The sequence below is a fragment of the Neomonachus schauinslandi genome, chromosome 4 (genome assembly GCF_002201575.2).
Source record: "Neomonachus schauinslandi chromosome 4, ASM220157v2, whole genome shotgun sequence".
NCBI lineage: Eukaryota > Metazoa > Chordata > Mammalia > Carnivora > Phocidae > Neomonachus > Neomonachus schauinslandi.
The window spans coordinates 2,018,424-2,036,407 of NC_058406.1; the positions used below are offsets into that span (position 1 = coordinate 2,018,424).

Below are 17,984 nucleotides of genomic sequence, written 5' to 3' on the forward strand. Positions count from 1 at the left end.
GGGGCGGAGACCGCGGGTGGGGGGCAGTCACCCCCTCTACAGGTAACTGGCACTTGACTCAGAGCGCATCCTCTGCGTCTCCTTGGCAACCAGCCTCGGCCCCACCCCTCTCTCCTCCTCGCGTCTAGAGGAAATGGGCGTGCGTGCGGTGTACGCTTCCGGTACGAAGAGGGGCGGGAGCGATTGTGAACTGGAGGCGAGCAGGACCAATCGCAGAAGACGGCTGGCGAAGAGCCAATTGCCAGGGCCGGTGGGCGCGGGAAGGGGCGGAGTCTAAGGCGGGGCTGACGAGGCCGAGCCAATCGCGGCGACCCGCAGGGCCGGGGCGGGGCCGGCGCTGGGGCGGGGCCGAGGCGGGCCCGGGGCGGTAGCGACAGCGACGGCGACGGCGACTGCGGCCACTTCGGGCGAGGTCTGGGGTCGGGGTCCCGGGTAGCGGCGGGCCTGGCCATGCTGCAGCTGCGGGACTCGGTGGACTCTGCGGGCACGAGCCCCACGGCGGTGCTGGCGGCCGGCGAGGAGGTCGGCGCGGGCGGCGGCGCGGTTGGGGGGCGGCCGGGCGCGGGCACGCCGCTGCGCCAGACGCTGTGGCCGCTCAGCATCCACGACCCCACGCGCCGCGCCCGCGTCAAGGAGTACTTCGTGTTCCGGGTGAGGCGGGCCGGGGGATGCCGCGGAGCGGTTGGGCCGGTCGGGGGGCCGGGGGGCCCGGGGTTGGGGGGATGCCGGAGGACCGAGAGTGACCCCGCCCTCCTCCCGCGCAGCCCGGCACCATTGAGCAGGCGGTGGAGGAGATCGGCGTGGTGGTGCGGCCGGTGGAGGACGGCGACATCCAGGGCGTGTGGCTGCTGACCGAGTGAGCGGGGCGCGCGGGGGCGCGGGGACCGGCCGGGTGGCCTGTGCGCGGGGCGCGCCCGGTGACTCATACCGTGTGCGGACAGGGTTGACCACTGGAACAACGAGAAGGAGCGGCTGGTGCTCATCACAGACCAGGCGCTTCTCATCTGCAAGTACGACTTCATCAGCCTTCAGTGCCAGCAGGTGGTCCGCATCGCCTTAAATGCGGTGGACACCATTTCCTGCGGAGAATTCCAGTTTCCCCCGAAATCGCTCAACAAGTAAGTCTGTTCAACAGCGAGCCGAGTACCAGGGCCTGTAGTCAGTCCTTCCAAAACCAGTTCTCTGGGTTGTCTTGGGTCTGCCATTTGGGGAAACATAAAAGCCTCAGCTTCAGATCAATAGAAGCCATAGACTTCCAGACAGCAGGTGCATTAAAAGGAAAACTGGCACAAAAAGAAAGCTATTAGGCTTGTAGTAAAATGAATTTGAGGTTGGTCTATGGAGGCAGACCTGACGTGGCATTCTTTTTTTTTTTAAGATTTTTTTTATTTATTTGAGAGAGAATGAGATGGAAAGAGAGAGCATGAGAAGGGGGAGGGTCGGAGGGAGAAGCAGACTCCCTGCCAAGCAGGGAGCCTGATGCGGGACTCGATCCTGGGACTCCAGGATCATGACCTGAGACGAAGGCAGTCGCTTAACCAACTGAGCCACCCAGGCGCCCCGTGACGTGGCATTCTTAAGATGGGGGCCAAACTCAGCATTTTACCTCTGGCCAAGAAAGGATTACACGGGTCACGTCAAGCTCTGTTCTAGTTGAATTTTAACAGAAAAAAGTGTGTTGTTTTCATTACAGATGTCACTGAAAGTTAAATGTGAAAACATTTAATGGCCGACTTGCCGAAGGGAGTATTGTGAAACATGAGGAGTCTAGACTTTAGTTTGGTTGAGTGACTTCCGCAGTCCAGGTACAGTTTTGCTGCAGAGGCTTGATCGGGGACTGGAAAGAATGCCAGCTAGCAGTGAGAACTTCTGGACAATAGACCTAAAGTTGCAAACCTGTCATTCATGTATTCAGCCCACCTACAGAGTCTTCTCATTGCCCATTAAATTGCACTGTGTAAAGATTGGCTTAACCAACACAGCATATTCAGTCTGTCGTATTCAGAGTGTGTGGTGAATCCAGACTGCTGTCACTCTTAGAGCCCAGAAGTTCTTCTCTGCTGGGAAACGTCGTAGGTCTTGTCCTTGGCCATGGAGCAGCTTCCTAACGTCACCCCTCATACCTGACTGGGCTGCCCGGGAGCGCTGGGGCCTGCCGTGTGAAGTCTTCGTTTCTTCTCTGCAGGCGAGAAGGTTTTGGGATTCGCATTCAGTGGGACAAACAGAGCCGCCCTTCCTTCATAAACAGATGGAACCCCTGGTCCACCAATGTGCCCTATGCCACGTTCATAGAGCATCCGATGGCTGGTGCGGATGAGAAGACAGCCTCTCTGTGCCAAGTAAGAGCCGAAGAGCCGCGCCACCCGGCTACGATGGCGACGTCCTAGGTCTGCCCTGCTCACCACGGTGGCCACATGTGGCTGTGGGGCACTTCAGCTGCTCTTGTAAAACTGGGGAAACAAACTTCTAAATTTTAAAAGTTTTAGTTAGCTCATGTTGAAATAGCCCTGTGTGCCCAGTGGCTCCTGGTCAGTGTAGCTCTATGACATGGCCTCTTGCAGCCATGACTGCCTCAGAGAAGGGCCCAGCAGGGCTCTGGGCAGTCTGTACTAGTTTACCAAGAGGGGACACCCTGGGGCCCACTTGCCAGCTGTGCCCCTTGGCCTGCTTAGCTAGCCTGGTGAGTGGCGGAGGGATTAAGTAGGTCCCTACAGCAGAACTGCTCCGACCTGCAGAGGGCAAGGCTCTGTGAGGCTTGTCCTCTGTCCCCGTGAGCACAGGGCTAGGCCTGACATGTCCAGAGAACTACATCAAGAAGGTGAGCTAAGCGACTACAAGGATGTGGTGGGAAAGGCATCCCATCCAAGGGCAGTGACGGGGGCTGGTGCAGAAATGGGTGGGGTTTTTCCCGGTATAGATCACTGATCAGCAACATGTTTTCTCTCTCTTTTAAGTTGGAAAGCTTCAAAGCTATGTTAATCCAAGCTGTCAAAAAAGCCCAAAAAGAGAGTCCTTTGCCGGGACAAGCCAACGGTGTGCTGGTCTTGGAGCGTCCCCTCCTCATTGAGACCTACGTGGGATTGATGTCCTTCATTAACAACGAGGCTAAATTGGGTTATTCCATGACCAGAGGCAAAATAGGCTTCTAGACGCTGCCCACAGGCAGATCTGGGGACTCGGGGTGTCAGGCCAGCTCTGCTACCCCTGGCAGGGTTGGGGCTGTTAACCTTTCGGGAATCTGAGCGTGATTAGAATAGTCCAATGAATTCTATAGTCTAGCTGAATCTTGGACATCTGGTAATAGGAGCTACAGACAAAAAGCAAAATGAATCTAGCTGTCCCTGTCCTGGCCGGTATTCCATCTTCTAGAACCTGTTTCCATGTTTTTCCTGGAGTGTCTGCATTTGGCTTTTCATGGTCCTTCCCAGCCCAGCCCAGCACTCTAGCATGTTAATAAACGTGTGATCCCACTAGAACCTCCCTGCTAGCACTTCAACCGTGTAGATTGTTCCACCCAGGGAGGTCCCTAAACCCCAGTGCCTGTAGCTGCAAATACCTTTATACTTGGTGTCAAATTTTGTATTTTGAAATTTAATTCATTTTTTTAAAGCTAAATGCAAAACAACCCAGACTGTTGAACTAAAGGAGAGACAGTCTGCCTCGTCAGCTCCTGAATGAACAGCTGCTTTTGTGTAAATATGTGTTTGACCTAAAGTCACACTTTTTCTAAAATTATATTGTGTTAATACCTCTGGCATCTTTCCCAGGCCCAGAAGTTTGCAGGAAGTCATTTTTAGACAATTCATTAATTTGAGAGTCACCTTGATATTCTTTGCAAACAGTAGGACAACTATGCCTAGTCTAGATTTGTATTCTCATACTCATATTTAAAATGGGGATTGCTTACTTTGCTTTTAAAGAATGCCCTTTTAAAAAAAGGGACCGTATTAGATTCTCAGCTCCTATGCTGCTAACCCCTGGCCCGGTGACCGCAGCGCCCACGCAGACCGGAGGCTGTCAGCGTCGCCCTGACCACGCCTGAGCCGTGGCGGCCCACAGAAGAGCATGTCCATGTGGGAACCGGGCACACTACCCATGCGCCCACCCGTCCTCGGCTTGCTGGCTCGACCAGGAGCATTTGTTATCAGCTTGAAGTGCTGGCTCACAGGTTTCTTCCTCCATATTTACAACTCTGGTGTAGCTTTAGTCAGCATGGATGTGCTCCAAATGCAGCAGCCTATGAAAATCGAAAGGCTGCTTCCACACCACCTGGGTCTTGAGCCTTCGTTTTTGGTCTTGTAGTAAAGACATTTACAGTCGAACGGATGTCGTTCCTTCTTTGAAGCTGTTAGCTTTGTAAATCTGCCAACTTGCTGTGCACATTCGGGATCCTAAGGAGTTACTGTTCTGGTACAGTTCACTCACAGAAAAGCCCAGATAGTGGTGTACAAACTAGCCTTTAGCCAGGATGACGAGTCCAGGTTTGGAATCCTACTTCCTCCGCCGGCGCCTCTCAGTCCTGGCCGCTGTCAGAAGCACCTTAATTGAGAGGTGGATGGAACTGCTCTGGACAGAAGGCCAGGCCGGACTCCCTGCAGAGCCGACCTTGACCCAATGGCCTTGGGACCTGCATTTCCCCCTCTCCCCCATGTGGCACCACCCCTCACAGTGCTCAGGGCTCCCCTCCCTGCACTCCAGAACACAGCCCATGGGAAGCCCAAGCCCGTTCTCCAGAAACCTCCAGTGATGGGGAATGGAGTCTCCAGAGCAGAGCAGGACATCTGTCTGAGGGAGAAACGGGGTCAGTTACTTTATCAGAAAGTGAACCCAAAACCTGCAACAAACCCGAAGGAGTCCTTCCCATGACCCAAACCTTTCACGAACACAAGCATCAGCCATTTTATGAATTAGCAAATATTTATTTAAAAAAAATTAGTTTCATACCATACATATTTACAAAAACGCTATAGAAAAATAACAGCAGATCATTCCCTCTGGGCCAGCTAGAGCAACTCCCCAGTGAAGCCCGTCCCTTCTCCACAGCCGGCACGTGCCAGGCATCCCGCCTCGGTCTCACCCGGGCCTGGGTACACACAGGCCCTATGTGTGGTCACCGGGCCGTCCAAAGGCGGTGCCAACTCTCTCCCCGGTCTCCAGGAAACACAGACAGAAGTGGTCCTTACTGAGCAGAGCCAGTGAGTCCCCGCTGAAATGCCAGCACAGAGAAAGCACCTGAAAGTCACCTGGACAAAGACAGGCGGCCAGAGGGTTAAAGGGTGAACGTGGCCCCACATCCCGTGGGCAGAGGACAGGCCTGGAGAGACTCAGCTACAGCCCCACCTCTCAGCTCGGGGGGCCTCCTCACATGGCCTAGAAGCTGCTAGCAGCAGGACTGTGCTAGGTGTGCGTACTGGGGGCCGGCTGTGACGTTTCCCCGAGGATACGGACCGCGACTCCCACCTCACGCTCGAGGCAGTGACGCAGTGACGCAGGGAGCCGGGGCGGGCTCGACCGCTGGGGTTCCGCCTACGGCCGCCCGGAGAACACAGAACCCCGCGCTCACCTTCCCCCGGCACCTGCACCGACACGCAGCCCGCCGGCGACCACAGGTACACCTTGCTGCCTCCCGTGCAGATGGCCAGCCGGGGCTGCTGGGGGTCCCACTGGAAGGAGCGCACCGGGGACAGCTGCTCGAGCACCACGAAGAGTCGCAGCTTCTGTATGTCCCAGATCCAGACGGCGTTCGGGACGCTGTCTGAGGAGGAGAGACGTGGACGGGTCCTCGCGTCGTCGCCGCGCACGAAGGGCAGCCCCCGACCCGCGGGCACCACACTCCCTCCCCCGCCCCCGGGCTCAGGGCCGCAGGCAGGCCTGACGACTGCTGAAAACCTGTCCAAAACGGGCCCGCCGGGGTGGCGGCCGCCGCTGTTCTTTACCAGCGTCGACCTCCGACTGCTCTGCCCGACCAGGCTGCGCCTCCGCAAGCTTCCGCGGCCCAGCGCCAGACGGGGGGACGCGGCGCTCCGGGCAGCCTGGCACCTGGCTTCCTCCTCCCAGGGTCTGGGCGCCGGGGCTCAAAGGAAAGCGTGAGCGGACCCGGCGCGGGCCCGCAGCCACTGACCGCTCCTCGTGGCCAGGAAGTAGTTGTCCGGGCTGAAGGCGAGCGCGCCCACGCCGATTCTCGGGTTCGCTCGGTCAGCGACGGGCTTCACAGTCTGCAAGGACACTGGCGCCGAGGCGACCTCGTCTGGAACATCGAAGAGCGGACGCTGCGGGTAGTCGCGGGGCGCGCGTGGGCGACACCGCGTGGCGGCCGCCCCGCCCTCACGGAGCCACGCCACGTCAGCGCGTGGGGCAAACGCTCCGAAATCGGGGCGGGGCCGTGCGTCCCGCGGAGGGGTCCCACAGCGGGGCGCCCGCACACGCGGGGCAGGGGCGTGCGGGAACTCCGCCTTCCCCTCCATTTCGCCGTACGCCCCAAACTGCTCTACAAGAAAGCCTTAAACAACATCATAAAACCAGCAGCAAAAGGGTAAGAGGAGGACGAAGGCCAGGCAGGCAGGTGTGCTCGCTGTGTCCAGGCTGCCCCACCGGGGGTGCGGGCCCGCAGCTGGGCCGCGGACGCCGCCCGGCCTGCTGGCTGCTCCAGGCCCCCCTCTATCCTCAAGCCCGCGGGACGCCCTCGCTGCGCCCGCTGAACCGAAGCGGGGACTGAAGCGCAGCCAGCGGCCGGGACCCACAAGCAGCTCGGCAGCTCCAGGCCAGGCCCCTGACTGCTCCCACCCCTCTGGCTGACCCGAGGGCACTCTACCATTCCTTAAAGAAATCACCCGCAGAGCACGGGCTGTCAGATTGGGATTCCCAGCGCTTAAATGCAATCAACAAACATTTCCCCTGCTCTCCTGATCCGCAGGTGGAGGTACATGGCTGGGAGGTGTTACAGGAAAGGGAAAGTGTGTACCTAAAAAAACCAATGTCTGGGGACGCCTGCGTGGCTGGGTTGGTTAAGCGTCTGCCTTCGGCTCAGGTCATGATCTCAGGGTCCTGGGTTCAAGCCCCGCGTCTGGCTCCCTGCTCAGCGGGGAGTCTGCTTCTCCCTCTGCCCCTCCCCTGTGCGTGTGCTCACACTTTCTCTCTCGCAAATAAAAAAAAAAAAGAACATCTGAACTCTACCTGGACAAGTGGGATTCTCTCACAAAAAAGAAAAGGAGAAGAAAGTGAATGACCCCCGCCCTCTGCGCTCACATTTGCTCTCCGTGGTGGAGGCTGGGCCGGCCGCTGCTCTGGGCAGGGGGAAGGCAAGGCGGCCCAGTGCCAGCCGCGGATTCTTCTCAGCTTCCTTATACACAACCTGGAACACACGACAACCACCCCGCTCAGGACAGGTGGGAGCAGAGGCGGTGACAGCACCCGGTAATAGTGACGCCTGACCTCATGGCAAGGCGTGCCGTTCCCGGTGACAGGACAGAGACGCTGGCCCAGCAACACCCGCTCCCTCGTGGGGGTTCTAAGCGCCCTCAGTGTGTGCTGGCGGCATATAAACCTGCATGACGCGACCGGCCACTCGGCAGGTAACGGACACAGGCCCCGGGAACGAGGGGGCATCTGTGGCCTGAAGCCTGACAGACCTGTGCCCGAGGTGACGGAGCCCCCGCCCGCCCTACAGCTTTAGAGGGCGCTGGGGCTGCAGGCTGGAAGGGCCTGCAGCACTCTCCCAGGCCTGTATGGCCGGCCTGCTTGGACTTGGCCTCCTACAACCTCCTTGCCTGCACCTCCAGCCCAGTCCTTCCTCAGGACCTCCGCCTGAGCCTGACTTCCCCAGGTACCCCTCCCGGCCTTCCTTCCGTCTCTACTCATGTTTCTCATCCGTGGGCAAGCTCCCCAAGGCCAGGGTCTGTCTGTCCCCTGCTGTGCTGCCCCCGCTCCCAGCGCCTGCCTCAGGATCTTTGCACTTCTTGTTCCCGCTGCCTGAACAGCTTCTCCCTCAGATCCTGTATCACTTCTTCCCGGCGTCTGACCCCGTGATCCCTCAGCAGGCCACCTGTCCCTGCCTGCCCCAGGGACACCCACTCCGTACTTTTTGGTCTGCTTCTCCAGCCCCAGATGCTCAGTGCTTGCAGGCAGGAGACCCTGGTTACTGTGCCGAGAGCAGGGGCAGATCTGAGACATCTGGGGAGGGGGAGGGATAGGGCAGGGACACTGCTTCCAATCCTCTGAAATGTTACAGTGACAGAAGTTTCTAGTGATGTAAGTACCTACATCACAACCAATACGTAAAGTGAAAAAGCGGTATTTTTCTACCTCCCTTCCCCAAATATTGCTCTGAGGGCAGCACGTATTCCAGACTTACTATTTTGGGATTATTCACGGTCGCTGGATGCCCAAACTCTGTGATCACTTTCCAAGTCACGTGATTAAGAATGCGCACCTGAGGAGACAAAGTGCGCGTGGGAGCCTGGTCCGCGCTGTGCCCCGGGTCACCGCGTGCGCGGCTCTGTCCTCACCTTCCCGTCATAGCTTCCGACCGCCAGGAACTGGCTGCTGGGGCTCCAGGCCACAGACTTGACGCCCAGGGACCACTCGTAGGCACAGTAGGCAGACAAGAGCCGGCCGTCCAATGAGTAGAGCAGGACCTTGTACTGGAGGAGACACCACGGCTGCGGGGACTCACACCGACCTGAGCCCGGGAAGGACACAGACACCCGCCAGTGGGACTCGGACAGTGAGTGGGAAGTCGGAGGGAAGACAGGCCCTCCTGCCGAGGTGACAGTGGGGACCTTGGCCACAAACCTAAGGACTTTCTGCTCAAAGGACTGCTGCTCAGCATCGGAGCCCGGGAAGCTAACCGAGCCACCACATTCGCAAAGCATCAAGTAAACACAGGTCAAAGCACTTAAAACACAAGGGGTCTACCTGGTCCCTTTCTATACCTCCAGACAGGTGTCCCACACGGCCAGCACACAGCCATTTGGGGCCCACTCAATCCCTGCGAGGTCCTGGGTCTCCGTATCAAAGTGCTTCCAAAGGCAAGAGGGAGAAACAGATAAACAAATGCACAATTTATAATTGATGTTTTTATTTAACACATTTAGTATTTAATTTCCTTATATAAAGTGGACAAAAATATCTACAGCTCTGTCCTTCTGCAATTAAACTCCTGCCTGAGCACTGAGGAGGTCCCAGGCTAGCCAGAACGTGGCTGGAGCCCACCAGGCAGGACAGGGCCCAGCACGGCCCCTCATGCTGCCTGCCCCACGCACCCCTCTCCCTCCTCTTCCTGCCTGGCTCAGCCTCACTCCTGTAAGGCCAACTCAGGCAAGATCGTGCCAGAACACTCCATGCCCAGTGGACGAGGTCTCCGCGGTGCTCCGATGCAATGGGCATTCCCACTGCAGAGGCTTCTCTGCACCCGCCCTCCCGCAGATGTAAGCCCTGCCAGGGCAGGGCTCTGCACCCCAGGCTGCTCGGCACCCTGTCACCCTGGCGTCTCGCCCAGGGCAGACACTCCTCCTCGTATGGCAACATGCAAATCCCACGGCACACCACGCCCCCACACCCCGGGCGGGCCCATCCGCCGCCCTCTGGAGCGAGGCGCCCTGCGGCTGCCAGGGACCACGAGTCAGCCGCCCGCCCGCAGGACCGCCGAGCACCTCCTACCCGCAGGAGCTGCCAGTCGCTGCAGACGAAGACGCTCACGTGGTCCTTGCAGTCCCGCCGCTCGGCCAGCGCCAGGTAGCGACCGTCCCGGGTGAAGGCAACCCCTGCCGAGAGGAAACGGGCCTGCTGTCGGGGCCGAGGAGGAGGACTCACACGTTCAAGGAGGCACGAGAAGTGGGAAGCAGAGGTTGCAGGAAGGCACAGGCCCACGCCGCCCACAGAGGCGCCGAGCTGAGCGCGCAGGGACCCACGGTGGGCTCCACCGTCCGGCGGGGCCGCTCCACATACACCCGCAGAGCCCGGCTGGGATCTGTGAGGAAACCGAAGAACCGGACCCGCGAAGAACCACAGGGCATCACCCAAAAATGCAGCTTACACCTCACGATACCCTACGGATCGTTATTTAGAAAACCAATCGTAGGGGGCTCTGCTGGTTTGAAGTCAGCTTGTCATTACACTTCCTATTTTCACTTCTGAATTTAATTACTTGGAAGAAGTAAATTTAAGGTAAGAATTTGCAAACAGACTTTGGTTGAAAATGCTAATTTTCCAGTTCTGTGTGAGCCTGGAAAAAAGCCCTGGGCCACATCTCACACTTCATGAGCCAGAGGAACACACAAACACCCGTTGCTTCCACTCAAGAAATGTGTATGCTATCTGGAGAGACACTGAGATTCCAGTTATAAAAAGATAAAAAATGAACGTGCAATTGCATTTCATTCAAATTAAAGTTCTAAACTGCTAATGACAACAGAAAAAAGGAAAAATATTCAAATTACGTAAGGTTCATTCTGCTTATTAAATGAAAGACACATCACTGCACATTCAGGAACGGGTACCCACAGCTCCCAGCGGTGGCAGGCCAGGTGTGCAGAACCTTCCCGAGGCTGCCTGGCCACACTCTCTCGGGCACAGAGACCACAGGGCTGGCCGCCAGGAGGCCTAGAGGCTTGAAGTTCAGAACTGGAGTGGGGGGGAGGGTCCCGGGAAAGGCATGAACTGAAGGGAACTGGGCCCCAGTCCTACGACAGACAGAGGGAAGGGGACCACGTGTAAACCCTACTTCTTTGAGGCCCTTTGATTCTCTCTTGAAAGTGGAGTCCTTGTCCTCTAGAAACACACGTGGGAAGTCACAGACGAAGCATTAGCAGGTCTGGGTGCAGAGAAAAAAGCCTGGCTCTGCGCTGATATGCTGCCAAGGCTACTTTTGCCCATGAATTCTCTGTGATAAAAGAGGGCACCCCTCCCTGAACCAAAACTACAAAAAATGGCTTTCAAATCAGCTTCGGCCGACTCACCCTGCTGACAGGCTTTAGGATATTTGATGTAAGACACAGACTTTGTGCACAAGGACCAGACGGTTATCCGCAGCTGTCGAGGAAAAGGGGAAAGAAAACAGCATAGATTTAGCAGCTGCTGAAAGACCACTTTAAGCCTCCCACGGTCTCCTACTCAGTGACCCAAGTAAGCGGTTTGCTGGAGAATTAAAAATAGTATAGTTCCAGGGATGTTTTCTTCCGAGTTTACAGTTGTGAAACTTCATGCTCTTGGTATTCGGTTTTCATTTTCTATTAGGTGAGTGACACAAGGTCAAACATAAGTGCACTGTAGTTTGAAATTTCAAAGTAATGGCAGTTTTCCTCTTGTAACAGACCTGCAGAAGCTCTGCAGTCTGAGAAACACATTCATGTGGGGGCGCTGGATGGGTCGCTGGGGGTCCCCAGCACTGAGGGAGGTCGACCCAGTTCCTCCTATGCCTCAGCAGACTCGTGAGCAGGAGGGGGCGGCGGGACCGCCCACACGGTGGCCATGCCGCAAGGGCTTATGGGGGTGACCGCTGTGAAAACACGAACTAAAGCCACAAGGAGACACCACGCCACAGCACAGACTAATAGCAGAAACCTGGAATGGCGAGTGTCAGTGAGACTCAGCACACCTGAGCTCTCACCTCCAGGTCGGTGGCTGGGACGCAGAAGGGCACAGGGGAGGCCAGCTGGCAGCTTCCTAAAACTGTCTGCGGGCACCTCCTGGCACCCAGCCCCGGGGCCTCCCCAAGAACGAGGAGACGTGCGCAGACACGCTCCCGTGTGCGCGTTTGCAGCAGCTTTGCTCATCACAGTGCACACGGGAACCAGCCCAACTGTGTGTCCAAGGGCAGGTGGAAAGCAAGTGCCCGTTCTCGTGCAGCACGGTGGCGCCCAGCTACTGGGAACGAGCCACGGATCCCCCCGACGACAGCACGGGGCCGAGGGGCAGCCACCCGCATGCCGCGGTCCCGCTGACAGAGAATGTGGCCACCGGGGCCGGCATGGGGGCCGGCCAGGCGTCCCTGTCCCCGCGGTGCGGGCGCCTGAGGGGTGGGTGTACCGCTTACGGCAGTTAACTGGCTTTGTGGATATGCAGGACAAAGTCTGTCCGTTTATTTTTTTGAGGCAAGGACACGGAAAAGTGGAAAGTAACAGGACTGAAAAAGACATAGCACAAGAGCCCAAGCCAGAACGTGGTCGTGCAACGCCAAGAGCCACCAACACGGGCCGTGAGGCAAGAAGATCCGTGAGAGATAAAGAACAATGATGCACAACACAGGTTCAGGGCATTGTGACGCAACAACAGTCCTCACTGAGAGCAGCTAGTTACAGAGCCTCCCAAGTACGTTCAAAAACCTGACCGAATGAGAGCAAGAAAGGCGGACCAGTCCCGTCCGATGCTGACACACCACAAACCCCAGTGACGTAAACAGTCTGCAACTGGCACATCGATGGACCAACAACCGAACAGGAATACAAATCAGAAATGTGCAGGGCGCCTGGTGGCTCAGTCGGTTAAGTGTCCAGCTCTTGGTTTCGGCTCAGGTCAGGATCTCAGGGTCATGGGATCGAGCCCCGAGTCTCACGTGCTCAGTGCGAAGTCTGCTTGGCATTCTCTCGCCCCTCTCCCTCCCCCTCTGCCCTCCCCTCACTTGTGCTTGCTTTCTCTCTCAAATAAATAAATAAATAAATAAATAAAATCTACTAAAAATTTTCAAAAAAATCAGAAATGTTCTGTAAATACAAAGAAACTCAATTCTTGATAAACACTGTGGGGGAAAAGATCCCCACCTCACCCCACACACCATTATGGACTCCACATGACCCTGATTCACGTGTTTAAATGAAGTGTGAGAGTGTATGGATGTGTAAAACAAGATACGAAAACACTCGACCTCACTAACAGAGAAATGAAAATTAAAACCAAAATGCAACAACACTACAGCTCTGCTGGATTGGTAATCATTCTAAACCCTGATACAAATACTTTGGAAAGTTGAATGCCATCTACCCTAACTAGGCAACCCCCAAGGTTACACCCGAGACCGGGCATCTCAACACAGGACATGTACAGTAGACTCTCAGCAACGACGTGGGTCCCAGCACCTCGAATACCCTGCAATAGCAGAGTGGCATGATTTCTCCGAGGAGGGATGGAAGAACGAGCCACACCTTCCATGTGGATGAACTGAAAACCACTGAGGGGAAACAGAACCACCACAGAATATAGAGTATGAGTTCATGCACATAAACTTTAAACAAATGCAAACCAAACAGCAGTGTGTACACACGTGTGTATGTGTATGCACACGCCAGTCTTCCCTTCTTATACTCCTGGAATCTTGTCCAAAGGGCCCACAGTTTCTTTGTCATATGGATGTACACGAGGCCGGGAGCCCATGGAACGTGCCCATCTGGAGACTGGATTCTGCCCCAAGAATTCTAATCGTGAAGACTGTCAGGCAAGGCCACATAGATAGTTCAGATCACCATATCCGAGAACTTCGAGTTGTGAGCATCTTTAAAAGGTCAGCGTCTGCACCACGGGGAAACCAATGCCCTTTGTGTCCTGCTCACTCTCCAACAGCCGGTATCAGCAGAAACCACATTTAAAGCAGGTTTTCAAACTGAAGCAGCCATGTGAAGCCACATGGCCGACTGAAGCGGCCGTCCCCGCACGGCTGGATGCAAACCTTATCCCAGATGACGCCAAAGTGAAAAAGACCGGAAAACACTGGAGAACACCCACAGGGTCACTCCGCATCCTCATGGCTCCCTTGCCACATGCATGCACTAGGCAACTGGGAGCCCAGGCCTCAGATGGCCCTCAGGGGCTTCAGGCCCAAACACTGGGTTATAACACCCCCTCAAAGACACATCATTAATTCATGCATGTTTCTACACTGGAAACAAACAGTGCCGACACCAAAGACCTTCTACCCTAACACCTTGTATTTGCCAAATTCCCTAATTTTATACATTCATGAGGCATACTTATACTGGTCCCAGGATTTATTACCAGATTTCAAACACCCGTGTCTGTATGTGGAGCCCCAGCGCAGTGCCAGGGCCCAGGGGGAGCGCCAGCGTGGGAAGAACAGAAGGGCGAAGCAGTGACTGATGGTCACAGGTCAGGCAGCTGAACGGAAAAATGGAAGCTCGTTCACAATGAAGCTCACCTTCTACTGTCAAAGTAAAGGCACTGTTTAAATCCTTAAAAATGTAATTGAAGAATTTTTTAAAAATCTGCTTTATTTTTCTTTAAAATTGGGCAAAAAGATTATGTAACGACACGATGCGATTCTAACACTCCAATGACTTAAGACACACCTCTTTCTCTAAAATTCACCCACTTTACCGCTACCGGGGGATTTCAGGAGAAAGGGATCAGTGCCACGTGCCTGCGCACTTACGTGGAACTCGGTGGTGTTGAGAATGTGGCGGCCGTCGGGGCTCCAGCACGAGGCCACCAGCCCGGCCGAGCCCTCGTCGATTCTGCAGTGCCATTCCGGCTGCTCCAAGGACCACACCTGCATTTGCAACACACACGAGTGCAGAACCACAACAGATCAGCACACGGACCAAGCCAAAACACAGCTCACGACACAGGGCATCTTTCCAAATCTTTCCTGAGGAGGGGCCGGGGCCTGCTTGCGGCACAAAGCCACACTGCTATGTGACTTCACTGTGCTGAGTTTTAAACAGTTTATTCCCTTTGCCAGCCCTAAGAGCTCCTGTAGGGAGACTTTAGATCTGTACAGAACACCACATCTACTGCTTCCCAAAACCCATGATGTCCAAGCTGCTACACAGCTGTCTGTGAATACTTCCTGTTACAGAATTCTATTTGCTTACAAATTAAGAATATCTAAGTGCTTTCTTGTTTTGAAAGTACCTAAACCGTTAAAACAATTATAATTTTAAGAGAAAACTGGCTTTGAGCTACATTGCCCCCTTTTCTCCCCACCAAACTATAAGGGTAACAGAACACAAGCGCTCTGTCCAGGCTACCCTCTGGAAAGGCCTCCCGGCTCCAAGCCCTGCGGGCAGCGCACCTGCACCAGCCCCCGCTTGTACATGGCACACAGGATGAACAGGGAGTCCGCTGACCACTCGATGTGCTGGATCTGGTCCAGGCATGTGTACAGCTGAAGGATCTGAAGGGTGTTCACATCCCGGATCACTAAGCGATACTGGACACAAGAAGCCTAAAAAGGGAAAAGAGACCCTTGATGGTCTACAATCTAAAGGAAGGGAGACTTCAGGATATCTGCACTCCCCTCCGTCCAGGAATTCCATTTCCTTCTCTCCTTTCAGACGCATCTTCAATCTGGACGGCTCATGTTCACCGACTCTATCACCCACTTGAAACAGAAAAGAAGTTCACACAAGGATACAGTTGAAATATACAAAATATGTGTTAAAATTGTTATGTTCCAGGGTAAAGTAGACGAGTCATTTTCTACGCCTTTCCTACTTACACATTAAGAACTCAAGTAGGAAGCAGCATGAGACGAGCTCTTCTGTGAACTAACCAAGGGCTCTGCTGTTTGGAGCACCTGCAGACAAGTCATAGAAGTGAGGAGGGAGGTCTCGGGGTCCTCGCTGAGAAGGACCACTGAGACATAAGGATGCTTTGCAAACGCTCACTTACTTTGAGGTAACAGAACATACATACTAGTCTCTGCCCCCGGGCCCTGACACGGGACACCTGAAGCCCTTGAAACCTCCTGGGCGATAGGGGCATCTTTTGTTCTAACGAGGCAACTCTACATGGGTTTCCTGGTCACCAGAAATACCAGCTATGATTAGAATCTTGGAATTTTCAGCCCCACCCTATCCTCCAGAGAGGGGAGAGGGCTGGAAATGGAGTTAACAATTGGTCATGAGGAATCCTCTGTAAAAATGCCAACAGTGTGGGGGTCAGAGAGCTTCTAGGCTGGTGAACACACCCACATAAAGAAGGTGATGCACCCCACCCCATGGGGACAGAGGCTCCTGCACCCCAGACCCTCTCACACCTTGTCCTATGTATTTCTCCATCATCTGGCTGGTCACCTGTGTCCTTTATCATATGTTTTGGCACACTGGCAAATGTAAGCCAGTGTTTCCCTGAGTTCTGTGAGCCACTCTGGCAGATTAACCCAACCTGAGAGGGGGATGTGGGAACTTGTAGCCCGGTGAGTCTGTGGATAAGTTGAAGGCCTGCTACTGTGGCTGGCATCTGATGCGGAGTGGGTACTGTCCACCTGTTGGGTCTCCAGGCAGATCGTGCCAGAACTGACTTGAGTTGTAAGACACCCAGCTGGTATCCTGGAGGCTCAAAGGAGACGTGTGGGATGAGGACTACGCTTTCCCAGCACAGGAGGGAAAAGCAGGGGTATTTTTCTTACAGCTGCACTGCCTTATTCTGAATACTGCCTAGGAACATGTGTAAGTGTCAATACTATTTTCCTGAAGACAGTTTATGGCCATGGTTGTTAATAATACCCATATCTAAGCAAATAATTTGAGTTTACTTATCTGCTGACTATAGATTATATTACAATTTTAAAATGAACAGCTGATTTTTAATGTTAATTGCTTCCTTCTTGTCCTTATCAAGATCAAACTAATCACTGGTTTGTGTTCTATGCACTTTCATCTTAAAAAGGCCTCATGAGTTTTCCTTGTCAAAAGGAGAGGGGAGGGCAATTGCGGATTAGAACACAGGTCACACTGTAGCTTTGTGATCAGTTACAATGAACTCCTTATGAAATGGAATATCTGTATCAATACTTGTGAAACCATGTCAAATCTGTTGCAAGATATTAAAAATGGCAACACAGACCTACTTTCTTCAGGATTTAGGATAGACCTTTGAAGAACATGATTCCAGTAACATTTTAATCAAGTGTCTTGCATATTTTCACCAGAGTCTAGAAGCCAAAAGAGCAACAAAAAGAAAGCAAAGTAATACAGTCCTTCTTTCTATAATTTACTGGGATTTTCATAAACGATTTTTTAAAAACTTAATTTATGGGGAGCACTTTGAAAAATATACCAAGGTTTCTGGGGTGAACTTTAAGCAGAAAACATTATGTATTTTGTAGCTGAATGCTAATTTATGTGATTTACAATAATACGTCTATAAAGGAGTTATATTCTCAAAGAGCTAGACAAATAACAGGGATGTTAGTAAGGCTCAATCTGAGAAAGAATCATGAAGCATCAGTCAGTTCATACATAGAACTAAGTACACTTTTATAAGGCATGATTTTTTTCTTAATGGATTTCCAATGTCAATTATCTCCCCCCTACTGCCTCCCACACCCCAGATTCCGAGGACATACATTGATGATATTGGTCTATTTCAAAACTTACATTTCCCGTACAGAGTAACTCTGATTTTAGCACCATTCTATCGCCCCAGTAATGAACAGCTCAAGTCCTAACAGCTCAAATAAATAGCAGTGCAGACAACTCCATTTATCTGGGCACAGATTGCTATTATTTCAATCACTTCTTTGGCATATGGTAGAGGCAGGTGAAGAGGGCAGGAAAAGACAAAGTAGCCACACGAATGCACCAGATTACAGCCAACAGAATCATATATTTGCCTTTATGTGTCAAAATAACAATGAGCTGATACCCTTGTATCCTCAAATGTGTGAAGACAGCATTGCCATTATCTGCTTCTGACAGATGGAAACTGAGGTGCAGGGAGGCTGGCACCTGCCCAAGCCTGGCTCCTGGGGCTCCTGCTTGGAGCATCTGCCCAAGTCCTCTGCCCTGAGTCCCTGCTCCAGATATCCACCCAGGTCACCTGCACTGAGCCCCGGTTTGGGATATCTGCCCCAGTCCCCTGCCCAGGACCACTGCCTAAGTCCTCTGCCCCAAGCCCCTGCTCTAGTATCCACCCAGGTCACCTGCCTGGAGCCCCGGCTCGGTATATCTGCCCGGTTCCCCTGCCCCAGAGCCCCTGCTCCCAAGACCACAGCCCGGGTCCCCTGCCCCAGGGCCCCTGCTCCGGGCATCCTC

The 17,984-nt window shown here is 54.1% G+C and overlaps 2 protein-coding genes across 2 annotated transcripts in view; one reads left to right on the forward strand and one right to left on the reverse strand.

Moving 5' to 3' along the window:
- Positions 1-380: 380 nt before the first annotated feature.
- TPRG1L (tumor protein p63 regulated 1 like) lies at positions 381-4,316 on the forward strand. The gene is made up of 5 exons (XM_021683371.1): positions 381-651; positions 765-856; positions 942-1,118; positions 2,186-2,339; positions 2,955-4,316. Exons 1-5 carry the CDS (start codon positions 451-453, stop codon positions 3,147-3,149), a joined length of 819 nt encoding a protein of 272 aa, XP_021539046.1. The 5' UTR covers positions 381-450; the 3' UTR covers positions 3,150-4,316.
- Positions 4,317-4,904: 588 nt separating this feature from the next.
- Positions 4,905-17,984, reverse strand: part of WRAP73 (WD repeat containing, antisense to TP73) — a 13,414-nt gene continuing 334 nt past the window's right edge. The window contains exons 2-12 of the mRNA XM_021683372.2: positions 15,020-15,172; positions 14,378-14,494; positions 10,956-11,028; positions 9,658-9,761; positions 8,931-9,017; positions 8,505-8,639; positions 8,351-8,428; positions 7,246-7,351; positions 6,122-6,247; positions 5,564-5,755; positions 4,905-5,243 (exon numbers count right to left, since the gene is read on the reverse strand). Coding sequence (XP_021539047.1) covers positions 5,101-5,243; positions 5,564-5,755; positions 6,122-6,247; positions 7,246-7,351; positions 8,351-8,428; positions 8,505-8,639; positions 8,931-9,017; positions 9,658-9,761; positions 10,956-11,028; positions 14,378-14,494; positions 15,020-15,172 — 1,314 coding nt within the window. The 3' untranslated portion in view covers positions 4,905-5,100. The remainder of the gene's footprint in view (positions 5,244-5,563; positions 5,756-6,121; positions 6,248-7,245; positions 7,352-8,350; positions 8,429-8,504; positions 8,640-8,930; positions 9,018-9,657; positions 9,762-10,955; positions 11,029-14,377; positions 14,495-15,019; positions 15,173-17,984) is intronic.